This window comes from Verticillium dahliae, genomic scaffold, assembly GCF_000150675.1.
Source record: "Verticillium dahliae VdLs.17 supercont1.6 genomic scaffold, whole genome shotgun sequence".
NCBI lineage: Eukaryota > Fungi > Ascomycota > Sordariomycetes > Glomerellales > Plectosphaerellaceae > Verticillium > Verticillium dahliae.
Genome location: NW_009276926.1, coordinates 1,242,036 through 1,255,840, shown reverse-complemented (window position 1 = coordinate 1,255,840; position 13,805 = coordinate 1,242,036). Strand labels below are relative to the sequence as shown.

The 13,805-nt window shown below is 56.5% G+C and overlaps 5 protein-coding genes across 5 annotated transcripts; 3 read left to right on the top strand and 2 right to left on the bottom strand.

Annotated features, from left to right (window-relative positions):
• Positions 1-88: 88 nt before the first annotated feature.
• On the bottom strand, positions 89-2,722 carry VDAG_03930 (dolichyl-phosphate-mannose-protein mannosyltransferase; the record flags this gene model as incomplete). Its single annotated transcript, XM_009654014.1, has 3 exons — positions 89-1,014; positions 1,069-2,512; positions 2,585-2,722. 3 exons carry the CDS (start codon positions 2,720-2,722, stop codon positions 362-364), a joined length of 2,235 nt encoding a protein of 744 aa, XP_009652309.1. The 3' UTR covers positions 89-361.
• Positions 2,723-4,467: 1,745 nt separating this feature from the next.
• Positions 4,468-6,672, top strand: VDAG_03929 (RING finger and CHY zinc finger domain-containing protein; the record flags this gene model as incomplete). The annotated part of the gene is made up of 2 exons (XM_009654013.1): positions 4,468-5,784; positions 5,842-6,672. The coding sequence occupies 2 exons, from the start codon at positions 4,468-4,470 to the stop codon at positions 6,670-6,672; spliced, it is 2,148 nt and encodes a 715-aa protein (XP_009652308.1).
• Positions 6,673-6,854: 182 nt separating this feature from the next.
• VDAG_03928 (uncharacterized protein) lies at positions 6,855-7,584 on the bottom strand. The gene is made up of 3 exons (XM_009654012.1): positions 7,408-7,584; positions 7,244-7,321; positions 6,855-7,172 (listed from the first exon to the last, which is right to left on the bottom strand). Exons 1-3 carry the CDS (start codon positions 7,492-7,494, stop codon positions 7,089-7,091), a joined length of 249 nt encoding a protein of 82 aa, XP_009652307.1. The 5' UTR covers positions 7,495-7,584; the 3' UTR covers positions 6,855-7,088.
• A 631-nt stretch (positions 7,585-8,215) lies between these two features.
• VDAG_03927 (uncharacterized protein) lies at positions 8,216-11,384 on the top strand (the record flags this gene model as incomplete). The annotated part of the gene is made up of 3 exons (XM_009654011.1): positions 8,216-8,257; positions 8,337-10,312; positions 10,364-11,384. 3 exons carry the CDS (start codon positions 8,216-8,218, stop codon positions 11,382-11,384), a joined length of 3,039 nt encoding a protein of 1,012 aa, XP_009652306.1.
• Positions 11,385-11,759: 375 nt separating this feature from the next.
• On the top strand, positions 11,760-12,570 carry VDAG_03926 (uncharacterized protein; the record flags this gene model as incomplete). The annotated part of the gene is made up of 2 exons (XM_009654010.1): positions 11,760-12,013; positions 12,147-12,570. The coding sequence occupies 2 exons, from the start codon at positions 11,760-11,762 to the stop codon at positions 12,568-12,570; spliced, it is 678 nt and encodes a 225-aa protein (XP_009652305.1).
• Positions 12,571-13,805: the final 1,235 nt, after the last annotated feature.

Here is a 13,805-nt window from a genome sequence, read left to right as displayed (position 1 = left end):
GTGTCGCCTGTAAAGGCCTGTAACATTACCTACTCTTCGTCATAGCGATCATTAATTCAATCGAATACAATCTTGGAGACTCAAGTCAGAAGAAAAAAGAAAAAAACGGTTCTCATCTTGCATTAAAGTAGCTTTGAGTTTGCTGTATTTTTCCTCCCATTGTACGATTTGCCCAAAGCGCAGGAAACTCCCCATGCCCCAAGTGCCTCCTTCTGGCCTTGTCCTTACAAGTTGTTGAAGAGGTGGATGAAAAAAAAATGTCATCATTCATCCGTAGCTATGGTGTCATTCTTCTCAGGACTCTTGATTGTCCCGTCACTATCGTATCACGGCCATGTGATATGAGTCACAATGTGAGACTTTAGACAATGGGGTCCGAGATCCTCCACTTGTCAGACCACCTCAGGTAGCTGAACTGCTTGTTCGATCCAACCATGCCGAAGCAGATGGGGATGAAGTTGATGTACAAGCCAATGATGACAAGGTAAAGAACTCCGTAAATGGCGTACTGGATTGTCTTGTTCTTGTTGCGCAGGAACCAGTCGGCAAGGAAGCCGAACGTCAGAATGGCAAAGTACAGCGCAGGGTAGTAGTGGTGGACGTAGGTCACACGGGCCATGGCCACGAATGGCAGGTAGTGGAGAACCCAACCGATGACCGGGTACACACCGGCGTAGTGAATCTGGTCCACCTCCTTGTAGTTGAGGTCGCCAAAGCCACGCTGCCAGCGGAGGACGTACCAGGCGATGACGAGACCAAAGACGCCAAGGCCCAGGGTGGTGCCCCAGTAGACGAAGGGGTTACCAAGGAGGAAGTACTTGACAACAGAGTCGTCCCAGCTGCACATTCTCAGTCCGACGTCAAGGATGGGCCACTGCCACCAGTGCGAGGCGAGGTCGTCCTGCTTATCGGGGTCGGGAACGAGGGCATTGTTGGAGGTCATCATGGCGACATTCAGATGGATAAAGTCATGGATGAAGGGAGACTTGTAGACACCAGGGTCGCTCTTGGGGACTGCGAGGTGGTCAGCTTGATTTCATGCGCATGGCAGGAGGACGGTGCACTTACTCTTGTCGTTCCAGTGGGCTTCGACGTTCCAGTGAGTGTACGTGTCACGGGGGTTGTTCGTCTTAGTACAAGTCACCTCGATCTGTTTGAAACCCCATTGAGGGAGATTCTTGTTGCCGGCGCGAAGGTAGCAGCCGAGCACAGGGTGCTTGAGGCGGAACGCGGTCGTCAGGGTTCGAACCCTGCTGCGGTCGCGAGAGGCAGCATCGCGGACAACCTCGATCTTCCAGTGGTCCTTGGCATCTCCAACAGTCAGGTTGCCGTAGCAGGAAACTTCCTTGTCGGATTTGGTCATAGGGGCGGCGATCTCGTGCGAGTGCAGGTTGCGACCAGTCTGAGCGTGGATGAGACGGATGGTGGTGCCGTCAGCAATGTAGCGAGGCTCAGCCTCGGCATCGTAGGGCTCTTCGTCGCGGTTGGGGTAGAAGAACCAGTCGTTGTTGGTGTCCTTGTGGTGGTAGCAAGTAACCTGCTGCTGGTTCGAGCCTTCGGGGTAGGTCTGTACGTGGGAGTGCAGTAGACCGCCACCATAGCCCATATTCTTGATAGTCGCACGAGATCCGTAAGCAATCTCAAGAGGGCTGTCTTTTCCGACCTGGGTACCCTTGAGGTTGGCCTGGAACAAGGAGCTCATCTGGGCATCGCCGGGGCCGGAGTGGTCGAGGATGGCGAAGTGGGCGGCGAAGGAGAGCATGTAGACCAGCAGGGGGATGACTATGAGACCAACGACACGGCTGATCACGTGAGCACCAAGGGTCGTGAAAGGCATCTTGGTATCGCCAAACTTGTTCCAGAGGTCCTCGATGGTGTAGAGACCAACGAGAGAGGTGACGAAGAGACCGACGAGCTTGACACTGCAGACGCAGCCGATGCTGAGACCAGTGAGGAACAGCCAGAGGAACCACTCGGGCTCAAAGCTGTTGTGACGCTGGTTGTGGAATTTGCTCCAGCAGAAGACGGTGAGCACGGTGCCGCAAAGTAGCATCGAGTCGAGCAGAATGAAGCGGCTGATGGTGGTGTACGAGTTCTCGCACAGAACCATGAGGGTGACGAGCCAGACAGCAGGGCGACGCAGCTTCAGCTCGCGGGCGGTGTAGTAGGCCAGAGGAATACAGAGAATACCGAAGAAGGCGTTGAAGGCACGCATGAAGGTGTAGTCGACATCGGCGGGGTACTTCTCGCCAGACTTGAACTCGAAGGAGCCGTTGTAGCCAGCAAGAACGCCGGAGAGACCAACGAGCATCTTGCCCAGAGGCGGATGGACATCAAAGTAGTATTCATGCTTGATGTAGTGGCTGCCGAATTTGCCGAAATGCGCTTCGTCCCAGGTCACGATGTTGCTGAGACCAATCTTGTAAAGACGGGTGAAGACAGCCACGGCCGTGAAGATGAGGGGCGCGAGGATGAATTCCCACTCGTCGAGGAAGTCGAGGGCGGTGGGTTGCTGGAGACCATACGTCAGCAGATGCACAAGACACAAGCGGAGCAGGCGTGATATTCATCATCAACCACATACCTTTTTGGCAATTTGCTTCTTGTTGTCGACCTCGGGCTTGGCCGTCACAGGGACGGACTGACCGGCGGCGATGGGACGCCTCCTGACGCCATCGCCGACGTCAGCGCCAGAGGCGACAACGGGCTTACTGGAAGCCATGTTGGGACAGTCTGAGATGTCGTATGACTATCAAGACGAATAAACCGAAACACAGCAGAGTGTTGACACCGGCTAGGGGACGAGGCGGATGGAGGGTCGCGCGGTCGGCGAAGGCGCTGGTGGAAAGGGGGGGAGCTCGTAGCTCTTCGGCTCGAATTGAGGATGTGAATGATCGGACGAGTCAGGAACTCAAGGACAAAAGGGACCAACAAAAGGGTCAAGGAGAAGTTGCCGGAGCAGCTGACGACGATGAATCAGCAGCAATTGAGGCCCTTCTTGATGAGAAGAGGCCGGTCCAGCAGAAAAAAGACTACCGGGAAGAAGAGGAGTAGAGCGGCAAGCATTCGACGACACGAAGCTGGGCCGACGTGGGAAGTTTTTGTCGAGTGCGGAAGCGTTCGTTCCCCTTGTGCCTGTTGCTCAGAAGCTGCTGACGCGCCTGCAGCTTTCCTGGGCCTAAGTAAATGCCACCTATGCGCGTCGAGACAGTGTATATCTAGACGACTGGGACTGTACAATTCGACCGAAATACCACATATTTGCACAGTCTCAAGATACCACGCCGCATATTGACACTGTCTTTATGAGGCGACCCCACCCTTCCCCCCTGAATCCCCTTTATCGACCACCCTTCCCACTCCGCAGCTCCTGGCTGACTCTGTCCATTCTTCCCTCGCACCAACACGGAAGAATAGATGGGGCATTCAGCCATCCATTTCGAGCTGATTCGATGCCCCACGAGCAAAAAGCCATCCTGTAAAAGGCCAGGTTGGCATTGCTCAATATTCCTTGTTTGGCGATGTTCCGTGCAGAGGGAGAAAGGAAAGGCAAAGACCGAAGCAAAATGTCTGTCTAATGAATGGCATCATAAATTGCATGGGACCTTGTAAGTGACTTTTGATACTAAGAATACTCATGCCTTGCGGAGCTACCGTCCCGGACCTTGCCGCAGATCACTACCTTGACGCCAACAAGCCGGATCGGCCTGACTTTCGATGTTAGGTTGTCTTGAAGACCGAACTTCTTGACTCTCGTCGAAGCACGTGCACTTGAAATACAGCAGATAGGTCGTTCCTCATCACCAGCTATTCGGTCATCAACACGTGTGTGTTTGGGGGGGGCACGCTGTGGCGTCGATTGACTAGCAGCTACAGTTCGACGATCTACGAAAGGGGGCTGCTACTAGGGGTAGCTCAGAGCGAGTCGGACGTTCACAGACATGAATCGAGCGTGAGCCAGTCCGAAAGCAGGCGGTAGAGACACTGTAAAAGCAGAAACGCGAGAGAACACACTGAATGCCCTTATGTCATGCGGACAGCTGGTCCCCTCGCCCAGAAACGATCACCAGACTTTTGCCTCCCGGGCCTGGCCTGGCCCGAACCTACCCCCCAGCCTCTGACCCCCGAATCCATATATCCATCCCCCCGCCTTTGTCTGAACTTCTGGCGAGGGGTCAATTGTGTTCTGACGATCTCGCGACCGCTCTCTTTGAGTTCTACTCGATTCCGATCTGTACTATTCCTTCTCGCCACTGCCAAAGCTATCCTTGCTGAAAAGTGCTTTTGGTTTTCTTTTCTCATCCAGCTCAATCCATACCATAGTGCGCGACCAGTTGTTGTGATCAGGACCTTTCTCGACCGACCCAGTGGCGCCGAGTACCTGATACCTCTCGTTAGCACCCAAAGGCACCCCACAACACCCTTCGTCCAAGGTACCTTGTACCGCGCCGAGCCCAGGCTCTCTCCATGTCTTCTCTGGTTGCCGACTTCATCATCAATCCAGTCATTCGGCAAGCTCGACGGCTCTCGGAGATTGAACAGCGAAGGAATACTCTAGACGAGGAGCCTGTCAATGTGGCGGACCCTAGACGAAGCCTGGCGGAGCGCCTGGCCTTCTTGGGGTTTCCGCAACAGAATCAGCATGTGAACGACCCATCTCCAGACCAGGTTAATGACAGTGAGGCCCGGCTGCCGGAGCCATCCGCCCCAGACCAGCAGCAGCAGCAGCAGCAGCCGCCCTCAAGCCAAATCCGACACCGACCCCTCCGAGCTTCAACAGAACCGATTGCCGTGCCTGTCTTCACGCCTCGCGACATCAACCCCCCCACCAACACCACCACCACAACCAGCCCTCCTCCCGCAGCCACCATCTCCACTGACATTTTGGAACAAGGTCGTCGTCCCGATGCCATAGTTCAGTCACCAGCAGCCATGCTGCCCTACAATTACGCTACGCCCTCGCCGCCGCCCAAGCCGCTGTCCTCGTTGCCAGAGGACGATGGCATGGGCTCACTGCGAAGGCGTTTGATCGCCATTCAAGCCCAAGAGGGTCTGCCCCCGGAAGAAAAGGCCCGCCTGATGCACGAGGCCTTGATGGAAGGTTATCGTCGCTCGCAGGCCGCAGATGTCGATGCCTACGCATCCACCAACGTCGCCACTGCCAGCGCGACCGCCAGCTCCTCGATCCCCACCGCCCATCCTGCTGCTACAACCACGCCGGCCGCGGCTGCTTCTGTCGGAGGCTCTTTGCTGGGGCTGACGGCGGGCGAAGCTCTCGAACAGATCGTCCCTGTCGGCGCCCTCGACTCTCTAAAGTTCTGGCAATCAGCCCCCGGCGACCCGGCGACAGCAGAAAAGTTTGAACTCTCGGCCGACGACATCAAGCCGACCTTTGTGCCCGCTCGCTTCCCGAAAGATGCAACGCCCGAGATCATCGAAGACATACTATCGCAGCCACAGCAGCTCGGATGCCAACACTATGCCCGCAACGTCAAGCTTCAGTGCTCGACGTGCGACCGTTGGTACACGTGCCGCTTCTGTCACGACGCCGCCGAGAAACACGCCCTTATCAGGAAGGATACTAGGAACATGCTGTGCATGGTGTGCGCCTGTCCGCAGAAGGCTGGCGAGGCCTGCGTCAACTGCGGCGAGGTCTCGGCTCATTACTATTGCAACATTTGCAAGCTGTGGGACAACAATCCTAACAAGAGCATCTACCACTGCAGCGATTGCGGCATCTGTCGGCGTGGCCGGGGCCTGGGAAAGGACTTTTTCCACTGCAAGGTGTGCTGCGCTCATGTTGTCGTCTCTGTCATCATCAGCTAACCTTGTGACTCCCAGAAATGCTGCGCCTGCATCTCGATATCTATTCAAGATTCACACAAGTGCATCGAGCGGTCTACCGACTGCGACTGCCCGATATGTGGCGAGTACATGTTTACCTCTCCGAGGCCCGTTGTCTTCATGGTTTGCGGCCACAGTATTCACGCCAAATGCTATGACCAGCACATGCAGAGCTCCTACAAGTGTCCCATCTGCAACCGCAGCCTCCTGAACATGCAGAGCCAGTTCAGGCAGCTGGAGCTATCTATCCTCAGCCAGCCCATGCCCTTGGAGCTGCGCAACACTCGTGCCGTGATTCTGTGCAACGACTGCAGCGGCAAGAGCACCGTCCCTTATCACTGGCTCGGACTGAAATGCGCCATATGCAACTCGTACAATACGGCGCAGATTCGACTAGAGAACAGTCCGTTTCCAGAAGACGCCACCGGTCATCCGGCGGCGAACCCTCTTACCGAGTCGACTGGCTCATTGGGCGCGGTGGATGTGCCAGGCACACCTAGACGGCGCCACTCATCCCTGACGGGCGTGCAGCTCCGGGCTGCCGGACCGCTGCCTGATCGATTGGCGAGGTCCGCGTCGCCGCCCCTGCCGCTTGGGTTGGCCGTACCCGTACCCGAGGGAACGGCTGTACATGATGCGGACGATGCTGATGACTCTGATGAAGACATGCTCGGCCTATGGGGCACCCGTTTTCACCGGTCATCTGACGAGGAAGAAGACGACGTGGAGTCCCTTTCGGACGATGCTGGTGGCGATGACGACGACGAGGTGGACGATGAAGAGGAGGAAGACGACGAGAACGAAATAGTGCTCTTCGGGCACCGCTAAGTATTAAGCTGCGGTTCAACGTACATGAAAGACAAGGGGACCTTGATAGCGATCTGGATCACGGTGTTTGCATGCTTTTTTTTCTCCTGCTCTATTTTTTGCATCATGACTGGAATGAGACATATCCTCGGGCGGATGTATGGATGGGGATATGGAATTCTCATATGCCGGTCTTCTCTTGCTTGGGCGTTGGTATGGCTTGGCTGGGACAGAGTGGTTACATGCGTGATACGGCGACGGAATTTTCGCTCAAGGATGAACATTTGGTCATGAGGCGTTACATAAAGGTGGCAGCTTAGCTTGCCAGTATCTGATTATTCTTCGTCACGATGTTACCGCTGCGCCCAGTGACTGGTTGTGATGAGTTGCGCTGGCAGCTCACAGTTTCTCCAACATCCAAATGCACCGCTGGTCGTTCACTTTCTCCTCTGACTGGTCTCCTTGGCCTTGATATCCAACTCGACCTCCTGAGCTTCTTTCCTCAGCTCCTTCACAACCGTCTACCTCTCACGTCAGTGTCTAGTACATTGGGGTCATGGTCATATCGTAACAGGCAGGGGGCACAGCTCACAGCAAGCGCTTCGGGGTTCACGCCATTCTCAATCATTGAGATGCAGATCGATAACGTCCGGCGGTCGAGCTGGCAGTTCTACTATGCGTTAGTCAGGCCTGAGGTTGGCGGCGGAATGGGAGGAGGCGCCCGAGATCACTGAGACGGAAATGGGGGGCACTGACGAGGATGGTCGAGATCTCGTGCAAAATGTCTACGGCCTGCTGGGCAGCGGCCTGCTTCTCTTTGCGTTCATCGGCGGGAGGCGGCATTCTATATCATGGTTTGACACGATGTCGCGCGCGCCTGGATGAACGAGAAGGAGTTGAAGGAGCGGGACTGAGCGTCTCACTTGTGTTGTTGAGACCAAAGGCAGACGCGTACTGGGTATGTGCTGGCTGAGTGAGGTAAGGTAGGCCAGCGGCAGGTGCTAAAGTGGTGGGTCCGTCGCGCCTGCTGTTCCCAGCTGCGTGGCGGTGGCACCTGCCTTGCCCGTCTGACGCTTAATCTACGGCGTCCCCGGATTTTCTGCCGCCGGCCGGCGATGGGTCCCAAGCTGCAGAATTTCTCTTCGACATGGAACGACAGGGGAACCTTGGCCTGGCAAATCATTTTCCGAACCCGTTCGCTCATCAAACTTCATTTTGAGATTCTGGACTTGTCGTCCCTCCGTCCTGACGACCCCTCAGCCGGCTACGCATGCCAACCCTTCTCCGCGTCCGGTGCCACTCGCCTGCCTACCTTAGGTAGCCGGCAACGAACTCTCGCTGCGGGCTGTCGACCGACCCTCGCTCTGCCGGTCCTTATTCGCCAAATCATGCGCCGCCGACGACTCATTCATCTTCACGATATGAGAAGGAGGGTTTTGGAATTGCACCGCGCCGACTTGGACTTGACAGACTCGCGCAGGTCGGATGGCTGCGCCCGTGGATGAGAGGGACCGCGTGTATGGTCCCACGCGGATCACTCTCTTGCCCTATGAAGGGACTGACGATGGCGTGCCGACGCTTCATGCGAGCAGGGCTACAAGCCAAGGTAGGTGGTTATTCTCACCCCACAGTACGGAACAACTGCTGATCGAGTTGCAGCACCCAACTTTCACATTGTGAAACAGCCAGATGTGTGGTACCCTTCATCCACAACGGTCAAGCCAAACGCCATCAGCTGGGATCTGCAGAAACAGCACAAGCGATGGCTGGCCGGCACTCACCCAGAGGCATTCACCGGCATGTCCGATCTCCTTTCAGACCTCATGTGCGAGTCCAATGACGCCACGCGGTCTGCGAATCATCCTCTCCTGGCGATCGGCCAGATGGCCAATCTCACGGATCCCCGACGCCCGCGCGTCAGACCTGTCATCGCCATGGCTGCAGGCGAATCCGGACAGCTCCTTCGTCTTTGTGCTCTTCGAGACTCGACGTGGCGCTGGGGCACGCATCAGAGCCCCGCACTCCATCGACTACACCTTGACGCCGACGACGCCGACGAGGTGGCCCATTGGGCGCATGACGACAGCCCCATCTTGCAGGTCAAGGCAGCAATGAGCTTGGTGGGAAATGAGCCCTCGCGCTACATTATTGTGCAGAAGAAACTGGCAACAACGGTCCTCAAGCCACAGTATCGGACGATTCCTGTGGCTAGGGAACATTCAGGCGTGGGAGAGGATCGCGAACGGCCCTCACGAATCGACCCAAAGCCTGTCATGGTGGTCTCGAGTCACGACACTGGAGGCCGCCCACATGCTGATGTTTCTTACTGCCCAGGGTCGGAGGGCAAGCCGGAACTTTTGGCCGTGGTAGACGACTTTGGATATTGGTACGTGTGGGAGATGCAGGGCCGGTTCAAAGTCACGCGTCCCGGATTGGAGCCCGATCTTCGATTCCACGGCCACATTGAGCAGGGAATATTCGACGTTACGCCAACACAGACCGAGACGACAATGCTGGCGGCGACGCACGGCATATTGTGGATCGGCACTTCCGGGTCAGACTGGAATCACTGGGACGCTGCGCTGGTGGCAGCGGTGGACTCTGGGGGCATTCCTCCAAGCGCTTCCTCGCGAGCTACGGCTTTCATTGTTTGGAGTCAAAAACAACTTGCACTTGTTGACTTGCGAACTGTCACATCAACCATTCTCGACTGTCCAGTACGGACAACGCCCAAAGACTTGATCCTTGATGTCAAACAAAACCCTGCCAACCAGCGCCAAATTTTCGTCCTGACGACTACGAGCTTGTTCTGGATTGAGATTTCTCCGCCAGTGGCAGCTGGCCAGACCGCAAGTGGACCCAGGATTCTCCTATCGTGCGCCCACCTACGTAGCGCCAACAATCGATTTCTGAAGCTGAAGGTGCATCATGGCTGGTCGAGCCTCGGCGACGATGCTAGCCTTGTTTGCTTACATTCAAGCCGCAATCCCGATATCGATATTTACGCCTTCAGCACACACGAGACGACGAGCCTGCCTCAATTCCAGCATCACATGGTCCGCGTACCGGGCATTGGCCAAGGAGAGGATGAGAATGGCCTCGAAATGCAGACTTTTTGCCTCGCACCAGCCATTTTGACCGCCTCCACGCCCTCGACGGGCCCCGGAGCAGCACACATGGACCGTGACGACCATTTTTGGCAACTATTTGTCCTGAATCAAGATCTTGGTTTAAAATGCTCGCTGGTGGTGGCCACATCTAGTTCTCACGATGACGTTCGCGTTCCTAACACGCTCAAGGTGACGGGAAAGAAGAGAAAGATTGTGAATCAGCGAAGAACAGCCTTCATCCAGCAGCTTGCCGAAGTTTTTGCGGTGCCAGACGCCTTTGGCGAGATGGATGAACTCTTCCGACTCAGGCAAGGCGCTGGCGGGGACCTAGCACTCATACAGGATGGTCCAGGCTCCGCACGACGTTGGCCAAGGAGCAAGGTTGAGGGCATCGACCTGCTGTTCTTCCGCGTGGGAGTTTCGATGGAGACGGTGGCGATGGAGAGTCGAAGGGTTGAGGCTAAAGGCCCCTTTCAGGGCTTCGACCTAATCCATCGGGCAGTGGCACAATGCCTCGGTATGGAGGACCAACAGCTGCCGCTGAGCACATTGTAAGATTGACACGCAGCGATCTTGATGCAAACACGTGCTGACATGAACAGGCGAGACTATCAGCCCGCAATGGAAGCTCCTCCGATCGACGAGGCCGACGAAGAAGCTTGGGATGCGCAATTGCATGAATTTTACGGTCTCAACGACCAGCGAATTGTCATCCAGTCAACGGCAGCCCGCTTCTTTGGCCTACCTGCGGATGCCAATCTCTCCTTCTCAGCTTTGCGGCGACATTGCGAAGAGCTTTGGCCGGCCACAGATGCCTCGGCTGAGGCACAGATCTCGAGACGGCTCGCGCTGGCAGAAACGGTCGAGGCTTCGATAAGGTCCCTCGTCGGTGTTATGGCTTTTGATTTTACCTCATCCGAAACCCACGACGGGCTCACATCTTGGGTGCCGGAACCGAAAGGACCGAAACAACCATCGCAGGCGGTGTCTTCGCAGCGGACGGTCTATCCGACACCCCGCGCCACGGCCTCTGTATCTCCCGGCCCTTCGTCGCATTTCGAGAGCTCACAGCTTGAGAGCTCTCAATCTCAAACATCACAGCTAGCGTCTCAGGAGAAGAGTGTCCCGGGCGCGCTGCAGCGGCTCAGCATGCTCGCCCGTCACGTCAACAAGGAGGCCAAGATTGCAGGCCCGCCTCACCCAGTTCTTTCGTACTGGCCAGAAGAGCGTGGCGTGCCCATGCAGGAATACCAGTCGAGCGTCCTCATGGCCTCGTCTCAGCGGTTGGAGGCCGTCCGAAGTCGATTCCAGCGGATAGAATCGAGGCGACAGAAGCGTAGCCGCATCATGGACGGTTCTTCGCAGGCTGCGATCCAGGATATTGCAACGTCGTCTCAGATGCCCCGGCTACCTTCCTCGCCGTCCATGCCGGCTCGCTCGCTGGTCTTGCCGCCGGCCGTTTCACAGCAGCCCCAGATCGCGTTCCGACCGCTGTTGCCGTCATCACAGATGCTAAGCTCATCGCAGCTGGCGCCGGCTATGATCATGTCGCAGACAGTGCCAGGGATACATGGGCGGCGGCCGCAGGGAAAGAAGAAGGCGAAGCGGAGGGGTGGATTTTAGGATGCAGGGACCTTGGAGTTGGTTTGTTTAGCCGTAGTTTTGAGATACCCATAATTGGAGAAATGTGAGATTGCATAGAACATGGTTGTTTACCTGGCAAGAGAAAGAATGGCATGCATGATTGTAGTGACCACCAAAGGATTGGAAATATGATGACCTATGCCGGGCTATTGTCATGTTCCCAAGCTCAACAGTCGTCTTGACGAGGAAACTGGGTCCGTGACAAACGATCCACCCACAACCGTTCCCCGCCAACCTCATCCAACGTCGCGACCCTTCATCAGCAACCTCATGCCCACCGATTAAGAAGTCCAATTGACCATTAACATCTTACTGACAGAAGACGCACATCGAACGAAAGTCGTACCAAGCGCCATGTCCTGCTCGCACGAGCATCATAGCCACGGTGGCGATGACCACCATGGCCACGAGCACGACCATTCAGACGACATCACGCCGGCGTTGCAGCACTCGCTGTACCAGCAGATCAACTTTGACGAGATCACGACGCTCAACGAGGCCGTGCCCGACAGCGGACGAGCCATCGTGAAGAAGACATGGGCCGACCGGCTCAGCGTGGACGTCGAGCTCGAGAGCGACGCCGACGAACAGCTGCTCATGACCGTGCCGTGAGTCTCCGCGAGCTTTGCCACCCCGCGTCGCATCGCCGAAGATGCCACCCCCCCCCCAAGAAAAGGCCGCGGTGCTTTCCCCATGACGGCGTCCCGAGAAGCCATGCTGACGAAAGAGGGACAACCCCAGATTCACCGCCCAGGTCAAGCTCCACGCCCTCCTCCTCCGCACGTCCCCCGCGCCCTCGGCGCCGCGCACCCTGCACGTCTTCCTCAACCGCGACGACCTCGACTTCGCGTCGGCCGAGGACAGCCCGCCGACGCAGACGTTTGAGCTCGCGCAGACGTCCGACGTGCAGGAGATCCCCGTGCGGCGCGCCCTCTTCGCCAAGGTCCGCCGCCTGACGCTCTTCTTCCCGGACAACTTCTCCGCCGGCGACGACGACGTCACGCGCCTTTCGTATGTCGGCTTTCGCGGCGAGTGGACGGCGCTCGGCCGGGCGCCGACGAATATCGTCTACGAGAGCGCCGCGCGGCCGAGCGATCACGCGGTCAAGGGGACGGGGGTCAACCAGGTTGGGGGCGGGATTGGAGGGAGGGGGGATGGGATGTGAGGAGGGGACGTGAGACGCGGGGCACGGTGGGGAGGACTCTTCTTTCATCAGCTTTCAAGCGCAGCTGGAGGTCTACGGCCGAGGAACGCGAGATGTCAGCGAATGCACTTTCGCCATTCTTGGAAGGACATGATCATCTCGGACAGCGTGCACCCTGGTGGCATGTCACCCCGAAGAGGCCTCAACACCATACCGTACCTAAGGGGGTATATGCTTTGTGGCTGGCCAACACGCCATGACATCGACAACACCCTGACGGCCACCAGCAGACTTCTCGCTGCCCTTCATAAGCAACCTGTGTCCCCTTCCTCCCGTCGACGACCGAAAAAAAGCCACCGTGGCCGAGTCGTATACGCCGCCGAACGAACCATCCCACCGTCCCCAGAACCAATTCCAAAAACCCCTCACAACCATCCGAGTTCGAGTCCGGCAGCCGGAGAGGGGGAGGCAAGAGGGGGAGGCGAGAGGGGGAGACCAAAAAAAATTGAGCTTCTGAAGGGCGGCGATGAAATCGAGAACCGACGACAGAGATGTAGGGACCGACTCGGTCCTGAACTCTTTTGCCAATACTCTCCATGTTAGAACAAGTGTGACATGTACTTGGTATGCGAGGCCCAATCTCTCATCTCAAATGATGCATATCCGTGTCGGATCGATCCCCTACCGCGTATAGCAGATTTGGTGGGTTGATGGGTTTTTTTTAGTCTCGCTCGGCGTTCGAGTTGATCAACACATGATCGGAGCAAAAATACCCAAGCTTAGCACCTCTCGGGGTTCAGATCTCGTAGCAGGCCTTCAAAACAGCGTGTCACGGAAGCCACTTGATCAGGCCACTGAAAGACGAGGTATGTGAGGCATGTCAACGACGGCCACTTTGGTCACTCTGAAGCCTCCCCATCCATCCTCAACCTTTCTCATTCTGAACAGCAAGGCATCTCGCGACAGACGACACGGTCAGGTCAAAACACGCTACGGTGCATCCAGAGATTGACGCTAAAACCATTCATTCGAGTAGCCAGCCCCGAAAGGCGGCATCTAACACCCGTACCTCGTACATAGCCATGTAGTATCCAATACTGGCAGCTGCCAGGCGTCATCCATCTATTCTTTCCAATTCTCTCATAAATCCACACGCTTTCCTCTGACGCTCAATCATGAGCTCGAGACAAAGCACCATGCCACCGTCTATATGCAATGCAACAGTGTAGCGCCGTCACGGAAAGCAGCTAGTCCCT

What these genes read in the sequence shown, in the direction of transcription:
- VDAG_03928 (XM_009654012.1), bottom strand. Translation starts at nt 7,494, where the DNA reads ATGCCGCCTCCCGCCGATGAACGCAAAGAGAAGCAGGCCGCTGCCCAG. An exon ending in ACGAGATCTCGACCATCCTC is followed by an intron (nt 7,322 to 7,407) that starts GTCAGTGCCCCC and finishes AACGCATAGTAG; the next exon opens with AACTGCCAGCTCGACCGCCG. An exon ending in TGAACCCCGAAGCGCTTGCT is followed by an intron (nt 7,173 to 7,243) that starts GTGAGCTGTGCC and finishes CGTGAGAGGTAG; the next exon opens with ACGGTTGTGAAGGAGCTGAG.